The following is a 23165-nucleotide window of genomic DNA, read 5'->3' as shown; positions in this document are numbered from 1 at the left end:
ATCCTTCTCTCTAGTAACACACATTACTTGTCCACAAAAACTTTTGTTTCTTTAACAAGAAAAGATCAACTTGTGATCATTTTTGTTTGAGCTAGGCTAGCTATCAAACCCTATAGAACTAAAACAATAAAGAAATGTGCCTTCTACATTCCCTATTGTCTGTTTGTTGTTATCCTATGAAGTAACACTACATGAGCTTCATTCACAAAGGACAGGTCATAAAAGAGGCTTACTAATTGACTTACAATATTAATTGAAAATACAAACAAAGTTGCCAGCAAGTCTCGTGGTATCCTTTTTTTTTTTTTTTTTAATTGGCATCAGTTATTCAACTTCACTGATCAATTTTGAGACTCATCGATCTAGTCCTGTGAAAATAAAAATAAATCAGAAAGTACTCACGAGCAACAATCTAAAATTTTTAGGTTTACAACCCATTAAGCCTGGCATGCATTCCTTCATCTCATCAAAACAATTTCATCTTGCCACCTCCATAGTTGAAGATAAAATATCCCCTCCGCTGCTAACATTAATAACTGAATGAAATTTAAAAGGGTAAAATTAAAAGTAGATAAGGTGTGATGAGGGGCAAGATGAAATTTTGTTCTCTTCTCTCATTTTGGGTAAATCTACGTTGCATGGGATGCAAGTATCTTACAAGCTTTCTTCCTAGGATTTGCTGTCGCCTCAGAATAAATATCTCCGCGACATTTTTTGTATGAAAAAAAAACCCCAGAGATGATCACGGGCCATATCGAAGTAAAGAAGGTGATTTCCCTAAATTAGCAGATTGGATTCTGTCGACAAACTGTAGATTGCGGTCAGTTTATTTCCATGGATTGTTGAAATCCACTGCATGAAGATTGAAGCAGGGAGAATACGCTTAAAAAGGAGAAATATTTATGGAAAAAACAGAGCAGTGACAAAGAATTACCCTGCGAAGTCTGCGCTTCAATCAACACCTCTTTGAATCCCACAAAATCTGCTTCCTTTTTCCTCTCGATTTCGATCTCGCGCCTCCTGCAATAATTAATAAACCGCCCTTCGCCATTCTCCTCCACGTCCTCTGCATTCCCCCTCGGCATTTGCTGTCATGGAACTCGAGGAGCAGCAACACAAACCACCGAAGAAGAACAAGCTGAAGAAGAATCCGCAGCGTGGAGTCGGTGTTGCGCAGTTGGAGAAGCTCCGGTGCATGGAGAAGCAGCAAAGGATCTACAGCGTAGCCGTCTCCTCCTCGTCGGATTTATCTTCGCAAGGCTTGGTATTCCCACCGCCCCCTCCTGCCACAGCTGTCATGAAACCCCAGGCAACCTCCAATTTTTTCAACAACCAGCAGCATCAACGTCGACAACCGCCAGGGTTTTTTCCGATGTTATGGAACACAGCTATCGAAGCAAAAGGAGATGACCCACCGATGAAGAAGATAGCAGTCCCTGTTCCTCAGAGGAAGCAACAACCGCCGCTGGTTGATTCTCAGACATGTCACCGGATGGAGCCCCCTTCAAGCCAAAACAACTCAAGCAGCTATGATTTGCTCTCTTGCTGGAGATCAGAGCTACACAAGGTGAGCAGAAGAACAACTGTGTAACAATTCCCAGTGTTTGATGCAAAATCATAATGAATCACTGTTAGTTTTGCTTAGAATTCAGTAGAGATGACAGTTGACAACAAGTGGCCACCACCGCCGGCTTTTCATCTCAACGAGGTCATTGTTACCAGGAATCAAGAAGCTTATTTCCCCCATAAACACCCTTTTCTCTCCAGTGAATTCTCACCTGCAAATGGAAGCGACTTGATCAAACTTGAATTCCAAGCTGTTAGGTACTCATTCCCTTGATGATTCCTTTGTCATCAGTCAAAAATGCTAACTGAAATACTGTGATTGATCTCAGAGGAAACTCTTCAACTCCATTTGTGGGCTTGGCAAGTTCAGATGTTTACATTGAGAGGAGCAAAGGCAATGGTGGTGCACATGATGGCAGTTTTCTTACCTTGGCTTCAGTTTCAACGCCGAGCTTATTGAAACCTTTTGACATCCCTCAGCATTATCAGTATGATCATTCTGATTTCAGTCTGCAGAATTCTCAGGCAAGAAAAGTAAATCATATTATCTTTGTCTTTTTTTAGTTATGAAGTGGAGTTAGACTAAACAAACAGTTTATATGCTGCAGAAGGAGACAGTTAACGCTTCTTCATCTAATGAATTGTCATTCTATGATTTCTTGCTCCCTGGTTCAGTTAGAAATGAGAAAAAAACAGAAACTGAGATAAGGGAATCACCAGATGGGGACATTGATCTCAACTTGATACTTTAGGAATTCTTCAGATTTTGGCTGAAGTGATATTGTTAATTATTGTAAAAGGTAATGACTCTTTGATAGCCTATGCTGTTCATTTCCTATTTGCTTTAAGATAATAACTGTTTTTGGTATCCTTAGCATCTAATAGACTATGTGACCCTAGGCTTCTGAATGTGCATAAGTTGTGTTCCGGTCTTCTGGATTTACAAAATAGGCAAACTAGGAGGGAGGGGCATCTACCTATTATATATATATATATATAAAATGTGACCCTAGGCTCTCAACAAGTTAGATTGGTAGGGTAACAATCAAGGTGAAAGCAGCAAAGGTAGCAGATTTGGTCTCAACAAGCATATTAGGTCCTGATATTTCAATCCTTATGGCTTATTAGGATTCACATAAATCATTTATACTCTGCTTTTGCAACCTCACTGATTTATGCTGCTTATAAATACATTAGATCATTATATCTCAAGCCCTATGGCTTATTAGGATTCACATAAATCATTTATACTCTGATTTTGCAACCTCACTGATTTATGTGTCACACATGACAAGGTGAACCCTTCACAAGAGAAAGAATTGATGAAACACTTGTGGAGGGAGCAATTTTGTTGTAGAATAAGGAATGATCATCTTCTATAAGTGTGATTGTTGTACCAATTTTATTGTTATCCTTCCTATAGTAGGATCTTCTCATTTATCCCTGTGTTTTCCCCCAATTTAGAGTTTCTGTATAAACCTTTTTGTTGGTGTTCATGTTTATTTTCTTGAGTGAAAGAAGATCTATATCAAAGGAAATAACAAGAAAGTTTGAGCATGAATAGATCTTCTCCTTACCACTAGACCGATTGATTGGATCTTGTTTCTACATTGTATTTATATTTGTCTCTGATATTTGTGTTAAAATGAGGATTTTAAATGCATTAACAAGAAAGTTCATAGTTGGTTTGCACAGGCAGACTTGACTGAAGGAGTTTCAATCCAGAGACAAAACAAAACCAGAAATTGAAACATCCAGCCACTTGTCACCAGGACAAATCTAATCAGTGACTAATATGGCATTATCATTAAAAATTATGATATCTATTCCTATTACCTCTCGTATTAGTCCATATGTACCAACCATGTCAATCATGAGGACACAACAATGTATTAAGCTTGACGACCTTGTTTGAGTGTAGTGTAGGCTTCTTTAGTGTTTCTGTTCTTGTTCATTTGTTCCTCTGAATAGTCTGGCTAACATCAACTCAGCACGTTTGGAGTTGTTTTGTCATGGTCTCAAATGCGAAACACAAGTGGAGAGGAATTAACAAGGAAGATTTACCTTTTGCTTCTATTAAGGTGATATGCATGTATAAGATATAACATAGTGCAGAACAGACAATTTTAATGGTTCAAAGTTAAAATTGATCATATAAGGGGGAAGAAAGCAATGACCTTGTAATTGTTTGACAAAATGGACATGGGAGAACAGTCACAATTGACTTTTTTTTCACCAAAAATAAATTCAAACATAACCTTCTTATCATTCACTATCTCCATTCACTCACAAAAGATAATCAAGATGCTACATACCATCAGCTAAGTTCTCATGTCAGTTCATCACTACTTGGCATTAGTCATATTTATGCCAACTATTTGAAACCAGCTACACAATAACTCATAGTCAAACTCTAATCAAGATAAATCTTATCATGTCAATAAATTAATATCAATGGTTCATTTTACAACATGTCCATAAAGATTTCAGATAACAGTATCACAAAAATCAATATTTTACTACGAACGCAATCCTGCTAATTAGTAGATATGGAAAATATAAATAGAAAAAGAATTAAAATTCACGCTTCATTGTCCAGTATCTACTTGATTTAGCAGACATGCATGCATAATTACTCAATTATAAAAATTCAGTTACCAAAGTTAAACAATCTCAACTTACACTATCTTCCATCAATATGAACCATCCAAATTACTTGCTTTAAGTTTCATTTTCATACCATATTTTAAAGGATCAAACTTCATCAATGCTGCGAGAATCATCAATGGGTTCCAGAATTGTACTCGAGAAAGACCCATTCCGGATACTCAGCACAAATAAGTTGCCAAAACTTATACCATCTCCTTGACTAATGGTAATCTCAAACCATTAGAGTAGTTTACCCTGTGATGAAACTGCTCAAACAATGGTGCTTGAATTTTAGGTAAACCTGAAATTTTGAGCAGCAATACTAATCAAGAAGTGTTTAAAAATTTAACTAATGAGATTGTTTTCTTAAACTAAGAGGTTTCTAAGATAGTTAAAATATCACAAATGGAACCTTTCTAGAATAAATGGAAATTTTGTGCGAGCCAAGGTTTAATGACATTGCATCGTCTTTTTTATTCTAGAGCAATGATCATGAGGAATATCTGAATTCTTAAGTTTGCAAAGATAAATTTAATCTTAGGAAAATTCTAAAAGAGCATTTACCTTTACTTTTCCCAGGATTAATCCATCATTGCCAATGTCAGTTTACTTAGTTGCTAATCTAACCTCAGGTTTCACCATCTTTGCGAAGTGAATCATTGCAGTTTTTTTAATCTGAAAGGTGAGCTAGACGTAACACTATGATGTAGAACTTTAGCAGCTTAAGTATCAGCACCCTCCTCCAACTTTCTAGCTTCTTTCACCCTTTTCTGGGATTTGCTCCAAACCCCACAAATCTTGTAATCCCAAACAACCTTCGAAATATAATCCTGTGGTGAGGTTAGTTCCTGGTGTTTTACTGACTTGTGTAATTCACAAAAAAACTTCGGATCTTGCAGCTTAATATATTCACGCAGTACCAGCTCATGTTCAGGAACCCAAGTCCTTGGGAATGGAGTGTAATCGCATGATGGAATAAGTGACATATGAGAGAACTGGACACCCTCAATGGCATCAACAAGGCCCATCCGCAAAAGATCGGAGTACTCAGGTGCATCATTCCTTGTGTTCTCTCTTAATGGATGACTTAGATCACGTGAAGCAATCCTGTAAACCTTGGCACGAGACTTCAGTCTATATCTTGCAGCATAGAGTTTAGCCAAGGAACTCCTAATGACATATGCACAAAACCCAACTACTTTCTTGCGGTTATCTGCATATTTGTACCAATCTGCCATTGTCTCAAGGAAGTTGTTCATCTGAGAGTTGGTGTGTGCTTGGCCCGAATAAAGCATTGGCGTGCAGGGCAATGGCTCTGGGTCCTTATCCCCTTTCACGAGCTCAAGCTGCCTGAACTTTCTGATACACTGCTGCAAGCTTGCAGTGATTGAAAGCAGAGTGCCAACACCTTTTTGGCTTACAATGTTCCCCCCTGTAGCTGTGTAACGCAATGTGGGATGTATCACTCTCCGGCAAATGATATGATCTAAGAACTCGATTCCCCTAGTGATGTGTTCAATTTCAATCATAGAATTCTCTAACCTCAAACCATACTTGCTCTCACAGAATTCAATCAGATCCTTCTTCAATGCTGCTGCATCCTCTCTCGGACCACGAATTCCAATCAATATATGAGACCCATAACGAATGTAATCCATCTTCCTGGTTTTTTCATTCCCACTGGATGGAACAAATTCAGGCCATGCAGGGTTGTGACAACCGTCATCAATCGACTCCTTCCAAATGGAATCAAGCTTGGATGGGCGGAAATATTTATCTATCCTCTCTTCCATCCACCAATCCAATTCGTTGAGGCAGATATTGGCAAGCAGAGGACTCAATATCCCACAGTGACCGTAGTTAGGGACAGAAGCAGCTTCTCCTGGCACAAAGCCAAAGAATGTCCGCAACCAATAAGGGTCTGGTTTTGGCTCATTGTCATTCAGAACCTTTTTCTTCCGGCTCGCTCTTAGCATCTTCCTCTTCATCCTCTTTTTGGCAAGCTGATCCACCTTCTCTTCACCTGACTGAGATGCCCCAGGTCTGACAGGCATTCTCAGCGCGGATTTGATCAAGCTGAGTACTTTCCTATCAGAGGTGCCCCGCTGGATGCAGGGCAGGATAATGTCTGAGTCAAATGCGTTGACGATGTGGGAGAGGTTAGCCTTGAGGAACCAGAGATAGCCAGCAAACTGGGAGCGGAGGGTGCGGAGGACGGTGTGGGGACTGCGTCCAGGGCGGAATGCGTGGGACTTGGAAGAGAAGCGGGGCTCGAAGACAGGCTCGAGGAGGAGCAGGAGGAGTTCCTGGACGACACGGTCCTGAAAAGGGGGTGGGGCATTTTGGAGGGCGGCGTGGAACTTGCGGCGGGAGATGGGGCGGGTGGAGGGTGGATCGGCGGGGGAGCGGAGGAGGAGATGAGTAACGGCGCCCCAGAGGTGGGTGCGGCGAGGGGAAGCGAGGACGGACATCTGAAGGGAGAGGAGGGAGCGGAGGTGGGGCAGGTGGATGGCGATGCGGGCGGGGAAGGAGCCAGTGTGGTGGGCGCAGGCCCGCTGGTAGGCGAGGATCCAGAGGTCGAACTTCTTAAGGAAGCCAGTGAGATTGGGAAGAGGCGGGGCATCGGGTGAGCGGGCGAAGCAGCGAACCCATAGGTCGGAGCACACCTGGATCGGGTCTTCCTTCACGAGGTCGTAAGGATTAGGGAGAGATTGCGAAATCTGTTGCTCACCTTGTTGACGGGGGAGGAGATGGACGTCGGAAGGGAGAGTATGACAGTGGTGGCGATCGCCGACGGTGGCCGTGAAGCGCAGGGAGAAGCAGAGGAGGAGAGGCCGGCGGCGGCTGCAGCGAGGGAGAAGGAAGGAGAAGGGTTTGGAGACTTGAGCAGACATGGCCGCTACCCGTTGTTGAATGGGTAACGGGTGAACCTCCACGAGCGGGTCGCTCGAAATAAAGGGTATTTTTTTAACTGCCCCCAAATTTAACATATTTTCCAAATGGCCGTCAAATTGTCATTAATATTAAAATGTCCCCGAATATTTTTTTTTTGATCTTGTTTAAAAATTGAGAAGACGGAAAGTTAGGGATGTAACGCTCCCGCTGACCTTCCATGGACATCACGTGAATTTGCAACACAGACTATGTCAGTGTCGAGCCAGGGAAAGGGTCCCCGACGTTGGTCCTTCGACGCTCAAATCAATCACTGGTAATGAAGTGGAAAGCAGAGTAACAAAAAGACTGTAGCACAAATAGTGAATATCGCATATCTTCGCTAATGCTTGCACCCCCATTTATATAGAGCTCCGGTAGCGCCTGTGCACGCTTCTCAAAAGCAAGCATGCTTCTCAAAGCTTTCCCTGAAAAGACTTTTCAGTAAAGTGTCCCTATCTTGGGCGACCATTCGGCCTGAATTGTCTGAGCAGATTTCCTCCAGATCGGCCTTCGACACTATGTGATTTTTGATCGGGATGCGTTCGTTCCTTGCCGATCAGCTTGTTGAAGCTTGTCGTTCGGCCGTAGGTATGCTCCCTCAATCCGATCGACACAACGAAGGTTTGTACTTGTAAAATCTTTGCTTGGACTGTCTTGGGCGAGTGCGAGCCAGGCTTACGTCACCCAAATTTTTGGGAAATCGTGTGAATCTCTGTATATTAAGGTTGAGCGCGCTCCCATGCCTCATTAAATGTTGACCCGTGGCGATGCGCTATGCGTCCTGCCCACTGTCGTCGCACGCGCTGATGTGACAGGTGGATATCCACTATGATGTCACATTTGGCGATTCAAATTCAATTGTTAGATCTCGGCCTAGGTTTCCGCAACCTAGATCGGACGGCTTCGGTCGGGCGACCCCGAGGCTTATAACCTCGTGCGTGTCATCGCTTCTTCCTTCGCATCCTCGTCTTCGTGCTCTTCGACGCTAGCTTCTTTGTGCTCTGGCGACCTTTCTCCTCTACTGCTCCACTGGCGATCTCTGTATAGTAAGCTTTCTCCCCGTCTCCCCTTGTTTTCACGTCTTTCGGTGCCTGTTCTTCCTTGTTCTCGAGTTTTTTGACATCTCAGTGTTCCGGCGACCATTCTGCCACTCTATTCCTTCTCTTTCAAGTTTTGCAATAGCAAGTTCATCGCAGCCTCCCGCCGACATCCCGGGGCTCTGATACACTTCTATTGAGTCCCGGTTTGACACCGGTGACGCTGAGAGTTTGACAGTCGCATTCGAGTTTCCTCCTGATTACCAAGTCTTTCTTCCATCTTCTTCCGATCGACCCAATTCTCCGCCGCCCCGCTGTATCACCTTCTTTTGAGATCAGTTTACCGCCGGTCTGTGGTTCCCTATTCATCCCCTCTTTCCTATTGTTTGTAAATATTTCCACATCTTTCTCCACCAACTAGTGTCGAACTTCTTTCGGCTGCTGCGCGGGGTGGTGGTTCTTTTTTGCCTGCACGACATTCCCCTTACTCCCCGGGTCTTCCACTATTTTTATTATCCAAAACTGTCCGAGCCAGGGACTTTCCTTTTCCAAGCCCGAGTGGACTTGGTTTTTCTTCGACAAAATATCATCCTCCAATAAGCATTGGAGGTAATATTTTTTTTTTTGCGTCTTCCCGAGCGGCTAGACTTCCCAACTCACTGGCAACTTGAAGTGGCGCCTCAACCCCGGCTAAAGAAGTACAAGAGCCGATCGGACTAACTCAACGCAGTCACAATGTTGGCCGGTCAGAAATACGACATCCAAAAGCTACTGCTGGAGGGTGTCCTGTATATCTTCGGTCTGAGTCCGATCCGCACCCGACTCCCATTCCAGTTCGGATCCTCTGTCCTCAAATTTCTCTGTCCCCGTGTCCCCTTGTCGATCGGGTGGACCAGATTATATCTCAAGGATGCCTTGCACATCACGAGAATACTGCACACATCTTAAGGATGTCATGATGCCTTAAGATGTAATCTGGTCCATCCGATCGGCAGGGGACACGGGGACAGAGAAATTTGGGGACAGAAGATTTGATCTCCTCTCATTCAGCCTAGGTATGCGATCACTTTACTCCTTTCTTTGATTATAACTGATTTTTCTTCCTTTCGTGCAGTTGAAGTCATGTTGCGCGCACGTCTAGCCGGCAAGGCAAAGCTTGTAGACACCGCGATCAACGCGACCGCTGTCAGAGAACTGGGGAGCTGCCCTGCAGCCGGTCGGCTTGCAAGAGGAGCCGCAAGACGAGAGCGAGGTGACTCCCATTTGGTCAGCGGCGGGGCGACTGGGGGTTCCCAACCTTCTGAACGACAGTTGGTCGTTGAAGTTGAGGGGGCTTCGGGCTCAGCCTCCTCAGCTGAGCCACTGACCAGGCGCAAGAGGCGCCAGGCGGAGCCTTCATCCCGCTCCTCCACTTCCGGGGTGTGATCCACCGAACGGGTGGAGACGTCGACCCCTGCTCCCATCCAAGAGTCCACTTCCCCTGAATCATTGGATCGGACGCCCTCCCTATCCGGTCTACCTCAGGGGATAGTCTGCGCGCCGCCGGTGGCCTTCCTGTCACCAAAATTGAAGACCAAGAAGTCGAGCATCCGACCGATCTCTTCATCACGGCCGCTCGAGCGTGCCACTTCTGCACAGTCAGCCCCAAGCGACCAGCGCCACATTATGATGACTTTACATCTGCCCACCGAGGAGTGGCACAAATCCAGTGCCAAGTCCCGAGCTCTCGAGCACCAGATCATCATCCAAGGGTCGCTCGTCAAAATATGGGAAGATGTCTGGGCCCGTGCAGCGGTGATGCCTCCAGGGGTACTCGCGGACAGCCACACCCAGATGGCAATTGGGGTGATTTTGCATTAGCATAGTTTACTTTCAATCAACACTTATACTTGCTTTGTTGTTTGCAATACTGGGTGGAGAGACTGGTCATGTGCCAAAGACTCACATTTTTGGAGTAGGAAGTAAAGAAAATGAAGGCGTCGAGCGACCAATCCTTTGCCGCTCAAGAACAAACAAACGCCGAGGTGGCCAAACTTCGAGCCGATGTCGCGAAGAGCAACAAACTGCTCAAGGCCGAACGGGAGAAGAGTTCAGGGCAGGCCACTCTTCTGGCTCGGTTTAATAAACAGGTCATCACTGTTGGTGCAACATCTCTCAGGTCAAGGTTGATCTGGTTGACCAAGCTTGAGTCTTGGTTTGGGTTTCGATGTTTGACAATACAAGGTTGATTGAAGAAGAGTCAAGTAGGTCAAGGATGACCGGATACTTGACTGGGAAGTCCTAACTGGGATGCTAGGCAGTAAGGAAAATCCTAGTAGGTGAAGCTAGGTGAAAGACCTGGTGAGTGAAGCCAGACAGAAGAGAAATCCTAGTGAGTGAAGCCAGGCAGAAGAGAAGTCCTAGTGAGTGAAGCTAGGCAGATTGGAAGTCCTGGTGAGTGAAGCCAGGTATGGGGAAATCTGGATGGGTCAGGGAGTGACCAGACATCTGGTGAAAGTCCAAGTAGGTCAAGGTAGTGACCGGATACTTGGCAAGATGAAAAAAAGTCCAAGTGGGTCAAAGGGAGTGACCGGACACTTGGTGAGGGAATCCTAGCAGGTCAAGGGTGACCGGATGCTAGGCATGATGAACCAACAGGTCAAGGGTGATCGGGTGTTGGTTTGGGAGGCTTGGGACTTGGTTTTGGGCAAAAACCAGAAGCTGAATCGATCAGCCGATCGATTGGCTGGAGCCCAATCGATCGGTCGATCGATTGGGGTGTCCCTGCGAGAAGCCTTCGTCCCAATCGATCAGTGGATCGATTGGGAGCAAGTCGCGAGCACGCAGAATGCCTCTGGATCGATCAGCCGATCGATTCAGAGGTCCCAATCGATCAGTGGATCGATTGGGAAGGTGCTGTATATCGCGATAAGCCCTGGATCGATCAGCCGATTGATCCAGGCAAATTTCCAGAGATCAGAGGCGCTCTGGATCGACCCGTGGATCGATCCAAAGCCTCCCCGATCGATTGAGAGCAATCCAATCGATCGGGATCCGACCGTTGGCGTCGATTTAAGCCGCAGGCGTTCATTTCCTTCGACACCGCTTCCACAACAGACCTCAGATCTTCACCAGCTCCTCCACAGCTCTCTCCAAGCTCCAGATCGTCAGTTCTTGAAGGTTCTTGGAGTCTTCCAAGTCAAGAGGCGGATCAAAAGCAAAGAAGAAGAAAGCTAGGGTTAGGGTTTTTGTACTCATTGTAAGCTTGTGCTTGTATTTCATTACCTTTCCCTTTCTTCTTGTATTGAGAGTCTTGTAGGCTTCTCCGCCTTTGGTAGTTACCATAAAGGAGGGTTTATTAGTGGAGGGTGCGTGAGTAGGTGTGGATCCTTGGATTAGTCACCTCTTGTGAGGTGGATACCAAGTAAACCAACCGTGTTAGCGTTGTATGCTTTTGTTTCTGTATTTTCCGCTGCGCATTCTTGAAGAAACAATCAACGCCAAGCACCGATCACGCGACGAGCTATTCACCCCCCCTTTAGCTACTTTTCGGTCCCAACAATCACCTTCGACAATAAGATCGAGTCAGCCAACGCGCGGAAGAATTGGGCCATCGAAGACCTCGAGGTGAAGAATAATGAGGCTCGGACCCTCGCCCAAAAACTCAAGGAAGTTGAGGACTTCCTTGTCGCCGAGTGGAACAGGCGGTCGGCCGAAGAAACGACCCTTCGCGGTCAACTCGCCTCCAATGATACTGCGCTGGCCACCGCAAAGGATGAGCTGGAGGCCTCCCGGGCGGCCTTGAAAACCTACCAAAAAGCTGAGCCTAGCCGTTTCGAGACTATGAAGAAGAATTACCTCCGCTCGGATGTTTTCAACGAGAAGGTCGCTGATCGGGCTCTACGCCTCTTCGATGTAGCGATCGACCAGCTCCGCGAGGGAGGCCACCTGCCGACAGCTCTGATAAGTAACGCCATCAGTCGAGATAAACTCACTGCAGCGTTGTCGGATGACGTTTTGGACTACCTTGAGTGAGGCCGAGAGTCCTTGTAAAATGTCTAAAATTTTCAAGTCTTAATGAATGCTCGTCCGTTCGGACGAGTTTTATCTCCTTTAATGTTTTTCCGACTCCCCTTTTCTTTGAGCATTGCATGAACTTGTGGCCCTGTGACTCCGATCGTCCGTAATTAGTCTATCCAGCCGACCGATCCCTTTTGTATTTAGTGTCGTCATGATTTTGCGAACCTCCGATCGATCCTGGAGTATTTCGAAAAGTAGCGTCGAACGGTCACTATATTTTGAAGACTTAGGCTTTTGAGTAGTCGATGTTTGTCTCACTGAGCCAGAGGTTTAAGGTCGTCGCTTAACCGCTGAGGAAGATTATGCGAACACTAGGGTTTAAGATCCCCACTCGACTGTTGTTGTGATCTCGGGTTTAAGGTCGTCGCTCGACCATCGGTGAAGACAATAGTTTAAGGTCGTCGCTCGACCGTTGCTGTGATCCCGGGTTTAAGGTCATCACTCGACCGTCGGTGGAGACAAGAGTTTAAGGTCGTCACTTGACTGTTGGTGGAGACAAGAGTTTAAGGTCGACGCTCGATCGTTGGTGGAGACACGCGTTTAAGGTCCCCGCTCGACCGTTGATGGAGACACGCATTTAAGGTCGTCGCTCGACCGTTGATGGAGACACGCATTTAAGATCGCCGCTCGACCGTTGATGGAGACACGCATTTAAGGTCGTCGCTCGATCGTCTCTGTTAACCCGGGTTTAAGGTTGCCGCTCGACCGATAAGGGAGATGCACTTCAACTAGAGGCCTTCGCTTTTTATTCATATTTTGTCCTGCGTTCGGGAGACATTCAAAAAATACAAAAGTACATAGTATTCACTCGCGCACCTCTCATCCAGCCCAGTCGGGTTGAAGATGATTCGCGCTCCATGGCCTCTCGAGCTGTCTTCCCTCTTTATCCTTCAGATAGTAAGCGCCCGAACGGAGTTTTTGCACGACGTTGAAAGGCCCTGCCCATGGGGCCTCGAGCTTGGTGACGTCGCCGACCGCTTCACTTTCTTCCAAACGAGATCGCTGACCTGGAAGGACTTCGGGATCACCCTCCGGTTGTAGTTCTGTTTCATTCGTTGTCGGTACACTGTTAGCCGAATCGCTACTTTTGCCCGCATTTCATCCACCAAGTCGAGCTCTATGAGCCTCCGTTCGGCGTTCCCTTCATCGTAGTGTTGCACGCAATCATATTCTACTCCGACCTCCACGGGGATAACTGCTTTGCTGCCATATATCAAATGGAAGGGGGTTACGTCGATTGCCTCCTTTGGGGTCGTGTATAGCGCCCACAACACGCTGGGGAATTCATCGACCCAGCTGCCTCCAACGTGGCCGAGTCGAGCACGTAAAACTCTGAGAATCTCTCAATTAGCAACTTCAGCTTGCCCGTTGCCCTGGGGGTAGGCCATAGAGGTGAAGGCTTGTTGGATGTCATATCCCCCACACCACTCCCTGAGCCTCTAACCGACGAACTGTCTTCCATTATCAGATACGAGTCGACATGGGATGCCAAACTGGCAAATGATGTTCTGCCAAACAAATTTGATGACCATCTACTTGGTGATTCTTGCAAGCGGCTCGGCTTCCATCTACTTCGAGAAATAGTCTACCGCAACGAGTAAAATTTTTCGCTGACTGGTCGCCATGGGGAATGACCCAACGATATTCATGCCCCACTAGTCGAACGGGCAAAATACTGTGGGCACTTTCATCTCTTCGGTTGGTCAGTGTGGCAGGTTTTGATACTTCTGGCAGGACAAGCAGGTGGCCACCATCCGAGCGACATCCTCTTGGAGGGTCAGCCAAAAATATTTGGCCAGGAGTATCTTATAGGCTAGTGCACAGTCGCCCGGATGATCTTCGCAAAAGCCTTGGTGCACCTCCCGCAGAATGTACTCGATGTCTTCCAATCTGACGCACTTGAGGAGGGCCCTGGAGAAGGCTCTCTTATAAAACTGGCCCCCGATCAAGGTGAACCGCCCGACCCTCTTCTTCAACAAGCTGGCTTCTTTTGGATCGGTAGGTGTAGCTCCAGACCGCAAGAACTTTGTTAGAACCACTCTCCAGTTGTTCGGGAAAGTTATTCCTTCCATCCGATCGATGTGCGCCACGAGCGAGACTTGTTTGATCGGCTGCCCTATGAAGATCGGGGATAGTAAACTGGCTAATTTTTCAAACTCATATGCCGCCTAATTCTCCGATCGGGGGATCTTTTGTATGATGACCTCCTGAAAGTTGATCTTTAACTTCTCAAAAGTCTCCGCATAGAGCCTGAGTCGGGCATTGCTTATCTCGAATGTTCCGGATAGCTGCTGAGCGGTAAGCTAGGAGTCCGAGTGGATGAGGACTTTAACTGTTCCCACATACTGAGCTGCCTATAGGCCGACTATCAATGCCTCATACTCTGCTTCGTTATTAGTGGCTCGGTAGTCCAGCTAAATGGAAAGCTGCATCCGGTCCTCCTGAGATAAGATAAGCAATATGTCGATCCCGCTACCCTGCCGAGTGGACGAGCCGCCAACGTATATCTTCCATGTTGCCTCTGGCTCGATATTTTGGGCTTCTGTGACGAAATCCGTCAAGGCCTGAGCCTTGATTACCGCTCGCGGCTGATATTGGATGTCAAATTCGCTCAGCTTGATCATCCATTTGATTAGCCTTCCCAATGCTTCAGGGTTGAGAAGGACTCGTCTCAGGGCGCTGTTAGTTACCATGATGATTGTGTGCGCTAAAAAGTACGGACGAAGCCTCCGAGCGGCGAAAATCAAAGCGTGGGCTAATTTTTTGAGACCGGTGTATCGAAACTCAACATCCTTCAATATATGGCTCAAAATATATACAAGCTACTGCTCTTGGTCGTTCTGTCAAACTAGAGCCGACCCGACCACATGCTCGTTGGATGATAAATAGATCTAGAGTGGCTCATCAACAATTGACTTGGCCAGTACATGCAAGGAATTTAGATATTCCTTGAGTTCTTCCAATGCCCGATCGCACTGACATGGTTGTGTGGCACATATGGCTAGCACTGACTTCCTTTGTTCGGTGATCAAAATCGCCAAGAACATCATTTTCTCTCCAAATTTGACTTCTGTAGACAGAAAATACACAAGAGCAGATCTCCGAACAAAAAAGAGTAAATATGCTAAAAGTGAAGCAAGGAGTATGAAAATGCATAGATAAAACATGCATAAAATATAGGAATGCGCGTCAAAATATGCTAAACATGTGTATAAAACCTACGCACATCACGCACTCGTCGTCCCACTGGAATTTTGTGGCTCGGCGGAGCATCTTGAAGAACGGCAGACTTCTGTCGGATGACTTGGATATGAATCTGGACAACGTTGTGATTCGACCGGTCAGTCATTGAGATTCTTTCAAATTCCGAGGCACCAACATGTCCTGCAAAGCTTTGACCTTGCTCGTATTGGTTTTAATGACGCGCTCGGTGACAATGTAGCCTAGGAAGCGACTACTCTTTGCGCCGAACAGACACTTGCCAGGGTTTAGTTTTATCCCATAAGTCCTCAGCGTCCGACAAGTCTCGTTGATATCTGCGCATAGGTCAGCAGCTCGGAGGGATTTAATTAATATGTCATCGACGTATACCTCCATATTACGGTCGATCGACCGTCAGAACACCTTGTTCAACAGCCTCTGGTAGGTGGCTCCGACATTCTTGATTCTGAATGACATGACATTGTAGCAGTATGTTCCGTCGGCCATAATGAAGTTGACCTTCTCCTAGTCTTCTCGGGCGAGCGGCACATGGTGGTACCCTTGATATGCATCGAGCATGCAGATTAGCTCGTAGCCCACAGTCGAGTCCACCATTTGGTTTATCTTGGGCAGTGAATAGAAGTCTTTTGGGTAGACCTTGTTCAGATCGCGGAAGTCGATGCAGACCGACCATTTATTGCCCGGGCTTGGAGACTAACACAACATTGGCTAGCCAGTTCGGGAATTTAAACTTCCCTAATATGGCCGGCCTCCAACAGCTTCTCTATCTTCGCCCGAATGATCACATTTTGTTCCGCGCTGAAGTCCTTTTTTCTCTGCTTCATCGACCGAGCATCCAGTCATACATGAAGTTTGTGTTGAGCCACGTTCGGGGAGATGCTGGGAAGCTTGTGTGTCGACCAAGCGAACACATCATGATTTTATTTAAGGCAGATGACCAGCTCTGCCTTCTTCTCCTCCTCCAGGTCAGCGACAATGAAGGTTGTTGCCTCCGCTCGGTTGGGGTGGATCTGGACCTCCTCCTTTTCTTCGTACATCAAGGTAGGGGCTTTTTTAGTGATCGTGTTTACCTCTAGTCGCGGAGTCTTCTGAGCGCTCCTCGCCTCGGATTTGACCATCTCGATGTAGCATCGCCGAGCGGCCAACTGATCGCCCTTGACTTCGCCCACCCGGTCGTCTACCAGGAACTTGATTTTTTGGCAGTAGGTAGATACTACCGCCCGGAACTTGTTGAGGGTCGGTCGACCCAGGATGACATTGTAGGTCGATGACACGTCCACCACGATGAAGTTGGTGGTCCTGGTTCTCCTCAGTGGCTCCTCTCCGAGCGAGATGACCAGTCCGGCATATCCGAGCGGCAACACTTCTTCCCCGTGAAGTCGTAGAAAGGGGTCGTCAGTAACTCGCTACAATCAATTTGTAATTAATCGAACGCTTTCTTGAAGATGATATTCACCGAACTCCCTGTATCAATAAAAGTCCAGTAAATAGTGTAATTAGCGATTACCGCTCGGATGATCAGCGCATTGTCGTAAAGGATCTCCACTCCCTCCAAGTCGCTGGGGTCAAAGATGATCTCGAGCCCTTCGGCCTTCTCCTTGTTGCATCCCACCGCGTGGATCTCTAGCCGCGGGGCATATGACTTCCTGGCTCTGTTGGAGTTGTCGTCGGTTGGCCCTCCAACGATCATGTCTATCTCTCCTTGGAATACGTTGTTCCTGTTTTCTTCTTCCCGATTGGATGGTCTATTTCGTTCAGTTAGGACTCGGGAGGGATCAATGTCATCCCTCCGTTGATGTTGGTGATGTCACTCGGGCTCCCTTCTTTCTTCCTCTCGCCACCTGGTCGATTGATGCCTCTGTCACCAATTAGGAGAAGGAGATCGACAACGGTATCCTCTTGGGGTCGGTCGGCTGACGATTGGTGTCAGACTGCAACAATCATGCGTGTTGTGGGTCGTCAACTGATGGAAAGAACAAAACATCGACGCCTACAACTTGCCTTTTGCTATCTTCGGTCGACCAAAAGCCATATGCTGCACGACATGTGTCATAATCTCCTGGTGCGGCTGTGCTCCTTCGGCCCTCGGCCCCTTGGGCGCCTGATGGCTGCTTGACGGTCGGCGCTCGGTCGACGTCGAGGGTTCGGTCGATAACTCCTTTCTTCTGGCCGCCTGAGCTTCTTCCACATTGATATATTCGTTGGCCTTCTTGAGCATGTGGTCGAAGTCTCTGGTCAGCTTTCTAATGAGCAATCGGAAGAAATCTCCTTTGACTAGCCCCTGAGTGAAGGCATTCATCATTATCTCGGATGAGATCGAGGGGATGCCCATGACCACTTAATTGAAACGATGTATGTATGCTCGGAGCACTTCCTTGGGCCCTTGCTTTAGGATAAAAAGACTGACGCTCGTCTTCTGATAGCGCTGGCTGTTGGCGAAATGGTGCTGGAATGCGGCTCGGAAGTCTTTGAAGCTTCGTATGGAGCCGTCCGACAGTCTTCAGAACCAACGCTGCACCGATCTGGAGAGCGTAGTGAGAAAGACTCTACACTTCACCTCGTCTGTATACTGGTGCAATGTGGCCTCGTTGTCGAACCGATCCAGATGATCACCGTTGGTCGATCCATTGTACGTCCCGATCGCCAGCGGGATATAGTGTCTCGGCAGAGGGTCTCGTAAGATTCCCTCGGAGAACTACCGGTTGTTTCGCTCGGGCGACACACTGCTTCATGGCGCCTTGCCCTTTCGTGCATCCCGAATAGGAGCATCATCCGAAGACGATCCCCCGCTCTTGATTCATCTGGGCTATCTCCGAGGGGGTTTGGAACAAAGTGCGATGAAAGGGGATTGGTGCGGGCGACGCTTCCCCCTGTGTGTCGATCGACCTTCATTTCTGTCCCTATACGGAGATTTGCTTCGCTCAGTCTTCCGGCCCCGCTCGTTTGCCAGTCGTCGATGTTGCAAGTTACAACGTTTGCGGATCGGCTAACGCCTGTTGTTGCTGTTGTTGTTGCTCGATCATCTTCGCCTCTTGGGCTTGAACGAGCATCTCAAGCTCTTCTTGGGTGAGTGTCACGGCGGTGAGTCGTCCATCATCCTCCATCTTCTTGGTTCGGATTCAAGTGACGTTTCCACAGACGGCGCCAAATATGACCCTGTCCGAAAGTCGAAGAGACGAATAGCTGGGGATGTGGCGCTCACGCTGACCTACTGTGAACTCCGTGCAGACCTGCAACATACACTACGTCAGTGCTGAGCCAGGGAAGGGGTCCCGGGATTCGCCCATCGACGCTCAAGTCAGTCACCGACAATGAATTGGAAAGCGGAGCAATAAGAAGACAGTCGCACAAACAGTGAATATCGCATACCTCCGCTGATGCTTGGACCCTCCCTTTATATAGAGCTCCGGTAGTTCGCGTGCATGCTTCCCAAAGCGAGCACACTTGTCAAAGTTTTCCCTGAAAAGACTTGTTAGTAAAGTGTCCTTAACACAGTACCTTAACAGGCCGAGCATATCTCTGAAGTGACAGTGGAAGCTTCCGCCATACGATCTTCTGGCAACCCATGCCCGATATTGGCGGCACCAACTCCCAAAAGGATATCACTGGATATCATCAGGAGTGTACTGCTAGGCTGAGCGGATTGGTCGCTCGACCTGAATTCCACCTCCCTTGTGCCCCGTCTGGTCGGCCAAAACCTTGTTGTTCCTTAGTGTGTGCCCGCTCGACTGAAGGTCCACTTTGTTATTGCCGAAGCATGCTGCAAGGTCGAGTGGGGTAGCCGCTCAACCGAAGCATGTTGCCAGGCCGAGCGGGGTAGGCGCTCGACCGAAGTTGAACTCTGCGCACATTAAGCTCTGCTGTCCGACCGAGCGGAGTATCCGCTTGGCTCGGCTTTTGTACATTGTCTCCCTTGAGCGTCGGTTGTTTGATTGCTTCCCTTGTCGAAGGCGACGACGAGTCGAAGCCTTCTCCCTGGTCAGGGCATACTTCGTCCGATCGGCTAATGTCATCTATGCGTTGACCGTTTTAATTTTTACCTCCACCATAGCAGCGGGATGAAACCTTTCATCATCACCGCATCATTTTCTTTTTGACATTTTGATGTAGTGTTCGATTAGTATTTAAGTACAAAATTTAGGACTGAACTGGAAAAAACTTATATATAAAAAAAAGAGTTTTATCCGAAACATTTTTTATTTTCTAAAAAATCTAAATTTTATTGATGTAAAAATCTCTTAAATTATTATTGTTGATATTTTTTTTTTAATTTAGATAGTAAATTAGGAGGAAAATATCTTAATGTTAAATAAACAAAATAATTAAATAAAAATTCAAAACATATAATAATAATATTATTATTTTAATTTAAACGCATAACAATAAATCTCGTCCGTCTATAATTATATTTCATAAATTTAAATAATTATATTTAAAAATTTTATTGACTAAACTATTAATGAAAATAATTATTTAAAAAAATTCAAATCTTTTCTAAAATAAATATTACACAATTAAAATTTAAGATATGTTATAAAATCAAACCGCAGCAGTCTAAGAATTAATAATTTTCAAGTTTCAAATTCAGATCAATCATGATCTTAAATTCAGATCGATCATGATTAACTAAATTCAATCCAACTCAACGAAAATTTAGCGTCAGATTTTAAATGTAACCCGATCTAATTTAAACCCTAAAAATCCTAACTTAATATTTTAAGTGAATTAGACTAACAGTCAATAATTGAGAAATTATGTAAGTGCTCTGCGCCGAAAAATTTATTTGTCTCTTATTTTAGTGTTTATTTGTCTAAATATTAATATTAGGACGTACAATTTTTTGGCAGGTGGCGATTGATCTATGCACCCGGCACAGTTTAGCTATTGAGCCGTCGGAAGCGGTAGTTCACCTCAACTAGTTGGGCCAAAAAGATAGATATTATTTACCAAATGTGGACCTTAAAATTCGGCATTCTAAATTTTGGAAAATATCCGAAAGATTTTTTTTCTAAATCTAACTTTTTCTCTTTTAACTCCTATTTTTTTTAATATTTTTTCTCTCTTTTAAATGTATAATATTGGTCCGTATATAAATCATATCATATCTCACTAATATTTTAACACATTAAAAGAAATTTAAGATAAGTAATTGATGATACTATCATACTCTTTACTAATTAAAAAAATCCACGTTATCTAAAATAAATCTAATTAGTAGACATCTATTAATATATTTCAGTTAAATTTACTGATAGACCTAGATAAATTTAATTAAATTTATTCAAGTTATGTGAGTACATCAAGGTCAACACTAGTTAATTTTTTTCAATACATTTTAATATAGTATAAGAAACCGAAATAAGTACTGAATTATCGTTGGATTTTTTACTATCTCATAAATTTATAAGATCTAAAATGTATGAATTGATCAAAATTTATTGATGAAAGAAAGATAAAAAAAGGAAAGTTAAGGATGAAAGGAAAAAGAAGAGAGATGGTATGTATAGGGAAAATATCAAATTTGACATAGGAGTAAGATGAAACAAAAAGGTGCCTTCTCAAAGTTTAGGATGCTTTTTGATTAATTCTCAAACTTACAGGTGCGCTTTGGTAAATTGCTAATTATATATATATAAAATGATCGATTGATATGCGATCACTTATCTAGCCATTTTCTATTTGTCACTTAGCTAATAGTGATTCTCTTGAAAGTATTTAATATTTGATAATTTTATGATAAATTTAAAAGTATTTAATATTTGATAATTTTATGATAAATTTAAAGATAGATTTGAATGTTAATATTAATTATAAAAATTGATTTTTCAGTTAGTCATCGTACCATAAAAGTTGAGTTAAATTGAATTTATTGGCGGAATCTAAAAATTTATAGTTATTTTAGAAATTTATTTATTTATTTTTAAAAAATAATGGATAGGTAAGATAATTTAGTTTGGTTTTGATTTTAAAATTTTTAATTTAAATAAATAAAATAAATTTGATTTTGTTAGAGAAAAAGCTGTAGCTAAAGTTTCTTTTTCTTTCGAATATTTTTACTAATACATTGTTTTTTTACACAGAAGTACATTTTTTTTGAATTGACATCATACAAAAGACATGTATTGTTTAAAATGAATTATCCCTTTTAATCGTTATTCATTTTTAAAAACTAATATTATAGTGAAATTAATTTAGTTTTGGATGGAACTAATTCAAATTATTTAATTTTTATTTAAAAATTGACTAATTTGATTAGTTTAGGGGGCGTTTGGTTCTTTCCTAGGAATAGGAATCGGAATGAGAATCATTGTATTGTGGAATGGAAATGAGTATGAGTATGAATATCACTATTAAAAGCAATGTTTGGTTAGTTGCATATTTTCTATCGGAATAAATCAAAAATTTCCTTTTTACCCTTAAAGGAAAATAAGAGAAAAAATTAGATGTGAGAGAAAGATGAATGTGAGAGAAAAATATGATGAAAGAGAATGATGAGGGAGAAAGTCTGATGAGAGAGAAAGTGTGATGAGAAAGAATGAAGAGAGAGAAAGTGTGATGAGAGAAAATGAGAGTGTGATAGGAGAGATCATGATGAGAGAAGATGAGAGAGAAAATATGATGTGAGAGAAAGTATGATGGGAGAGGATGAAGAGAGAGAAAATGTAATGAGAACAATGAGGGGAGAGAGTGTGATGAGAGAGATTGAGGAGAGAGAAAGTATGATGAGAGAGAAAGTGTGATAAGAAAAAAATAGAAAATATAGTGTGATGGGAGAGATTGAGGAGAGAGAAAGTGTGATGAGAGCGAAAGTGTGATAAGAAAAAAATAGAAAAGATAGTGTGATGGGAGAGATTGAAGAGAGAAAAAGTATGATGAGAGAAAAAGAAGGAAGAGAGTGCGATGGAAGAGATTGAGGAGAGAGAAAGTGTAATGAGAAAAAAGAGGAAAGAGAGTGTGATAGGAGAGATTAAGGAGAGAGAAAGTGTGTGATAAAATGATGAGAGAGAAAATATGATGAGAGAGAATTGATATGAAAGAAAAAAAAAAAATATATTAAGAGAGAAAATTTTAATTTTAGGTCAAGAGTATTTTTGGAATAAGGGAATATTTTGATTGATGAAAATAGGATAATGACTCATTGAAGGGGAAGTACATGGGAATGAGTTATTACCCAATTTCAAAGATTCATTCCCTTATTTACATTTTTATTCCTATAATCCAAATATTAACAATGACAATCAATGATTCTCATTTCCATACCTCACTCCTATTCTTCTAAACTAAACACCCCTAAGGGAATGTTTAATCAGTTCAATGACAATCAATGAACTAATTTTTTTAATCAGTTCAATTTCGAATTAATCAATCTGTTCGATTGGATTTTGAACTGAATGCTTAATTCGTTATTCTCAGAGTGAGCACTCAGTTATTCTCACAGTTGTAAATTTTGAATTAAGTCAAAATACAAAAAGCTAACAATATTGTTTTGTAAATTTATAGTAGAAAATGAAAAATCAGATAAAATTGAAAACGGAATTGAAATTTTCTTTAGACCGACAAAGTTCTAAAAAAGTCCATGAGCGGATGAAAAATACACCATCCAATTCCAACGACATTCAATCTTTTATAACAAATTCACGGTGGCCCATAACTCATCATGCTCGTGTCATTTTTGTCCATTCCTTGTACCTTATTGAA

At 44.0% G+C, this 23165-nt stretch overlaps 1 protein-coding gene across 7 annotated transcripts; it reads right to left on the bottom strand.

Annotated features, from left to right (window-relative positions):
- Positions 1-363: 363 nt before the first annotated feature.
- Positions 364-7150, bottom strand: LOC121988838 (nuclear intron maturase 1, mitochondrial-like). 7 transcript variants are annotated; one of them, XM_042542527.1, is made up of 5 exons: positions 4780-7150; positions 4249-4516; positions 1995-2076; positions 935-1778; positions 364-852 (listed from the first exon to the last, which is right to left on the bottom strand). In XM_042542527.1, exon 1 carries the CDS (start codon positions 7107-7109, stop codon positions 4938-4940), a length of 2172 nt encoding a protein of 723 aa, XP_042398461.1. In that variant the 5' UTR covers positions 7110-7150; the 3' UTR covers positions 364-852; positions 935-1778; positions 1995-2076; positions 4249-4516; positions 4780-4937. The 7 variants fall into 7 exon arrangements, with proteins under 7 accessions (XP_042398461.1, XP_042398460.1, XP_042398464.1 ...); XM_042542526.1 differs by having other exon boundaries at positions 4307-4516; XM_042542530.1 differs by having other exon boundaries at positions 1995-4516.
- Between the last annotated feature and the right edge of the window lie 16015 nt (positions 7151-23165).

This window comes from Zingiber officinale, chromosome 6B, assembly GCF_018446385.1.
Source record: "Zingiber officinale cultivar Zhangliang chromosome 6B, Zo_v1.1, whole genome shotgun sequence".
NCBI classification, from domain to species: Eukaryota; Viridiplantae; Streptophyta; class Magnoliopsida; order Zingiberales; family Zingiberaceae; genus Zingiber; species Zingiber officinale.
The sequence above is the reverse complement of the archived record's forward strand: the minus strand, read 5'-3'. Positions and strand labels throughout refer to the sequence as shown.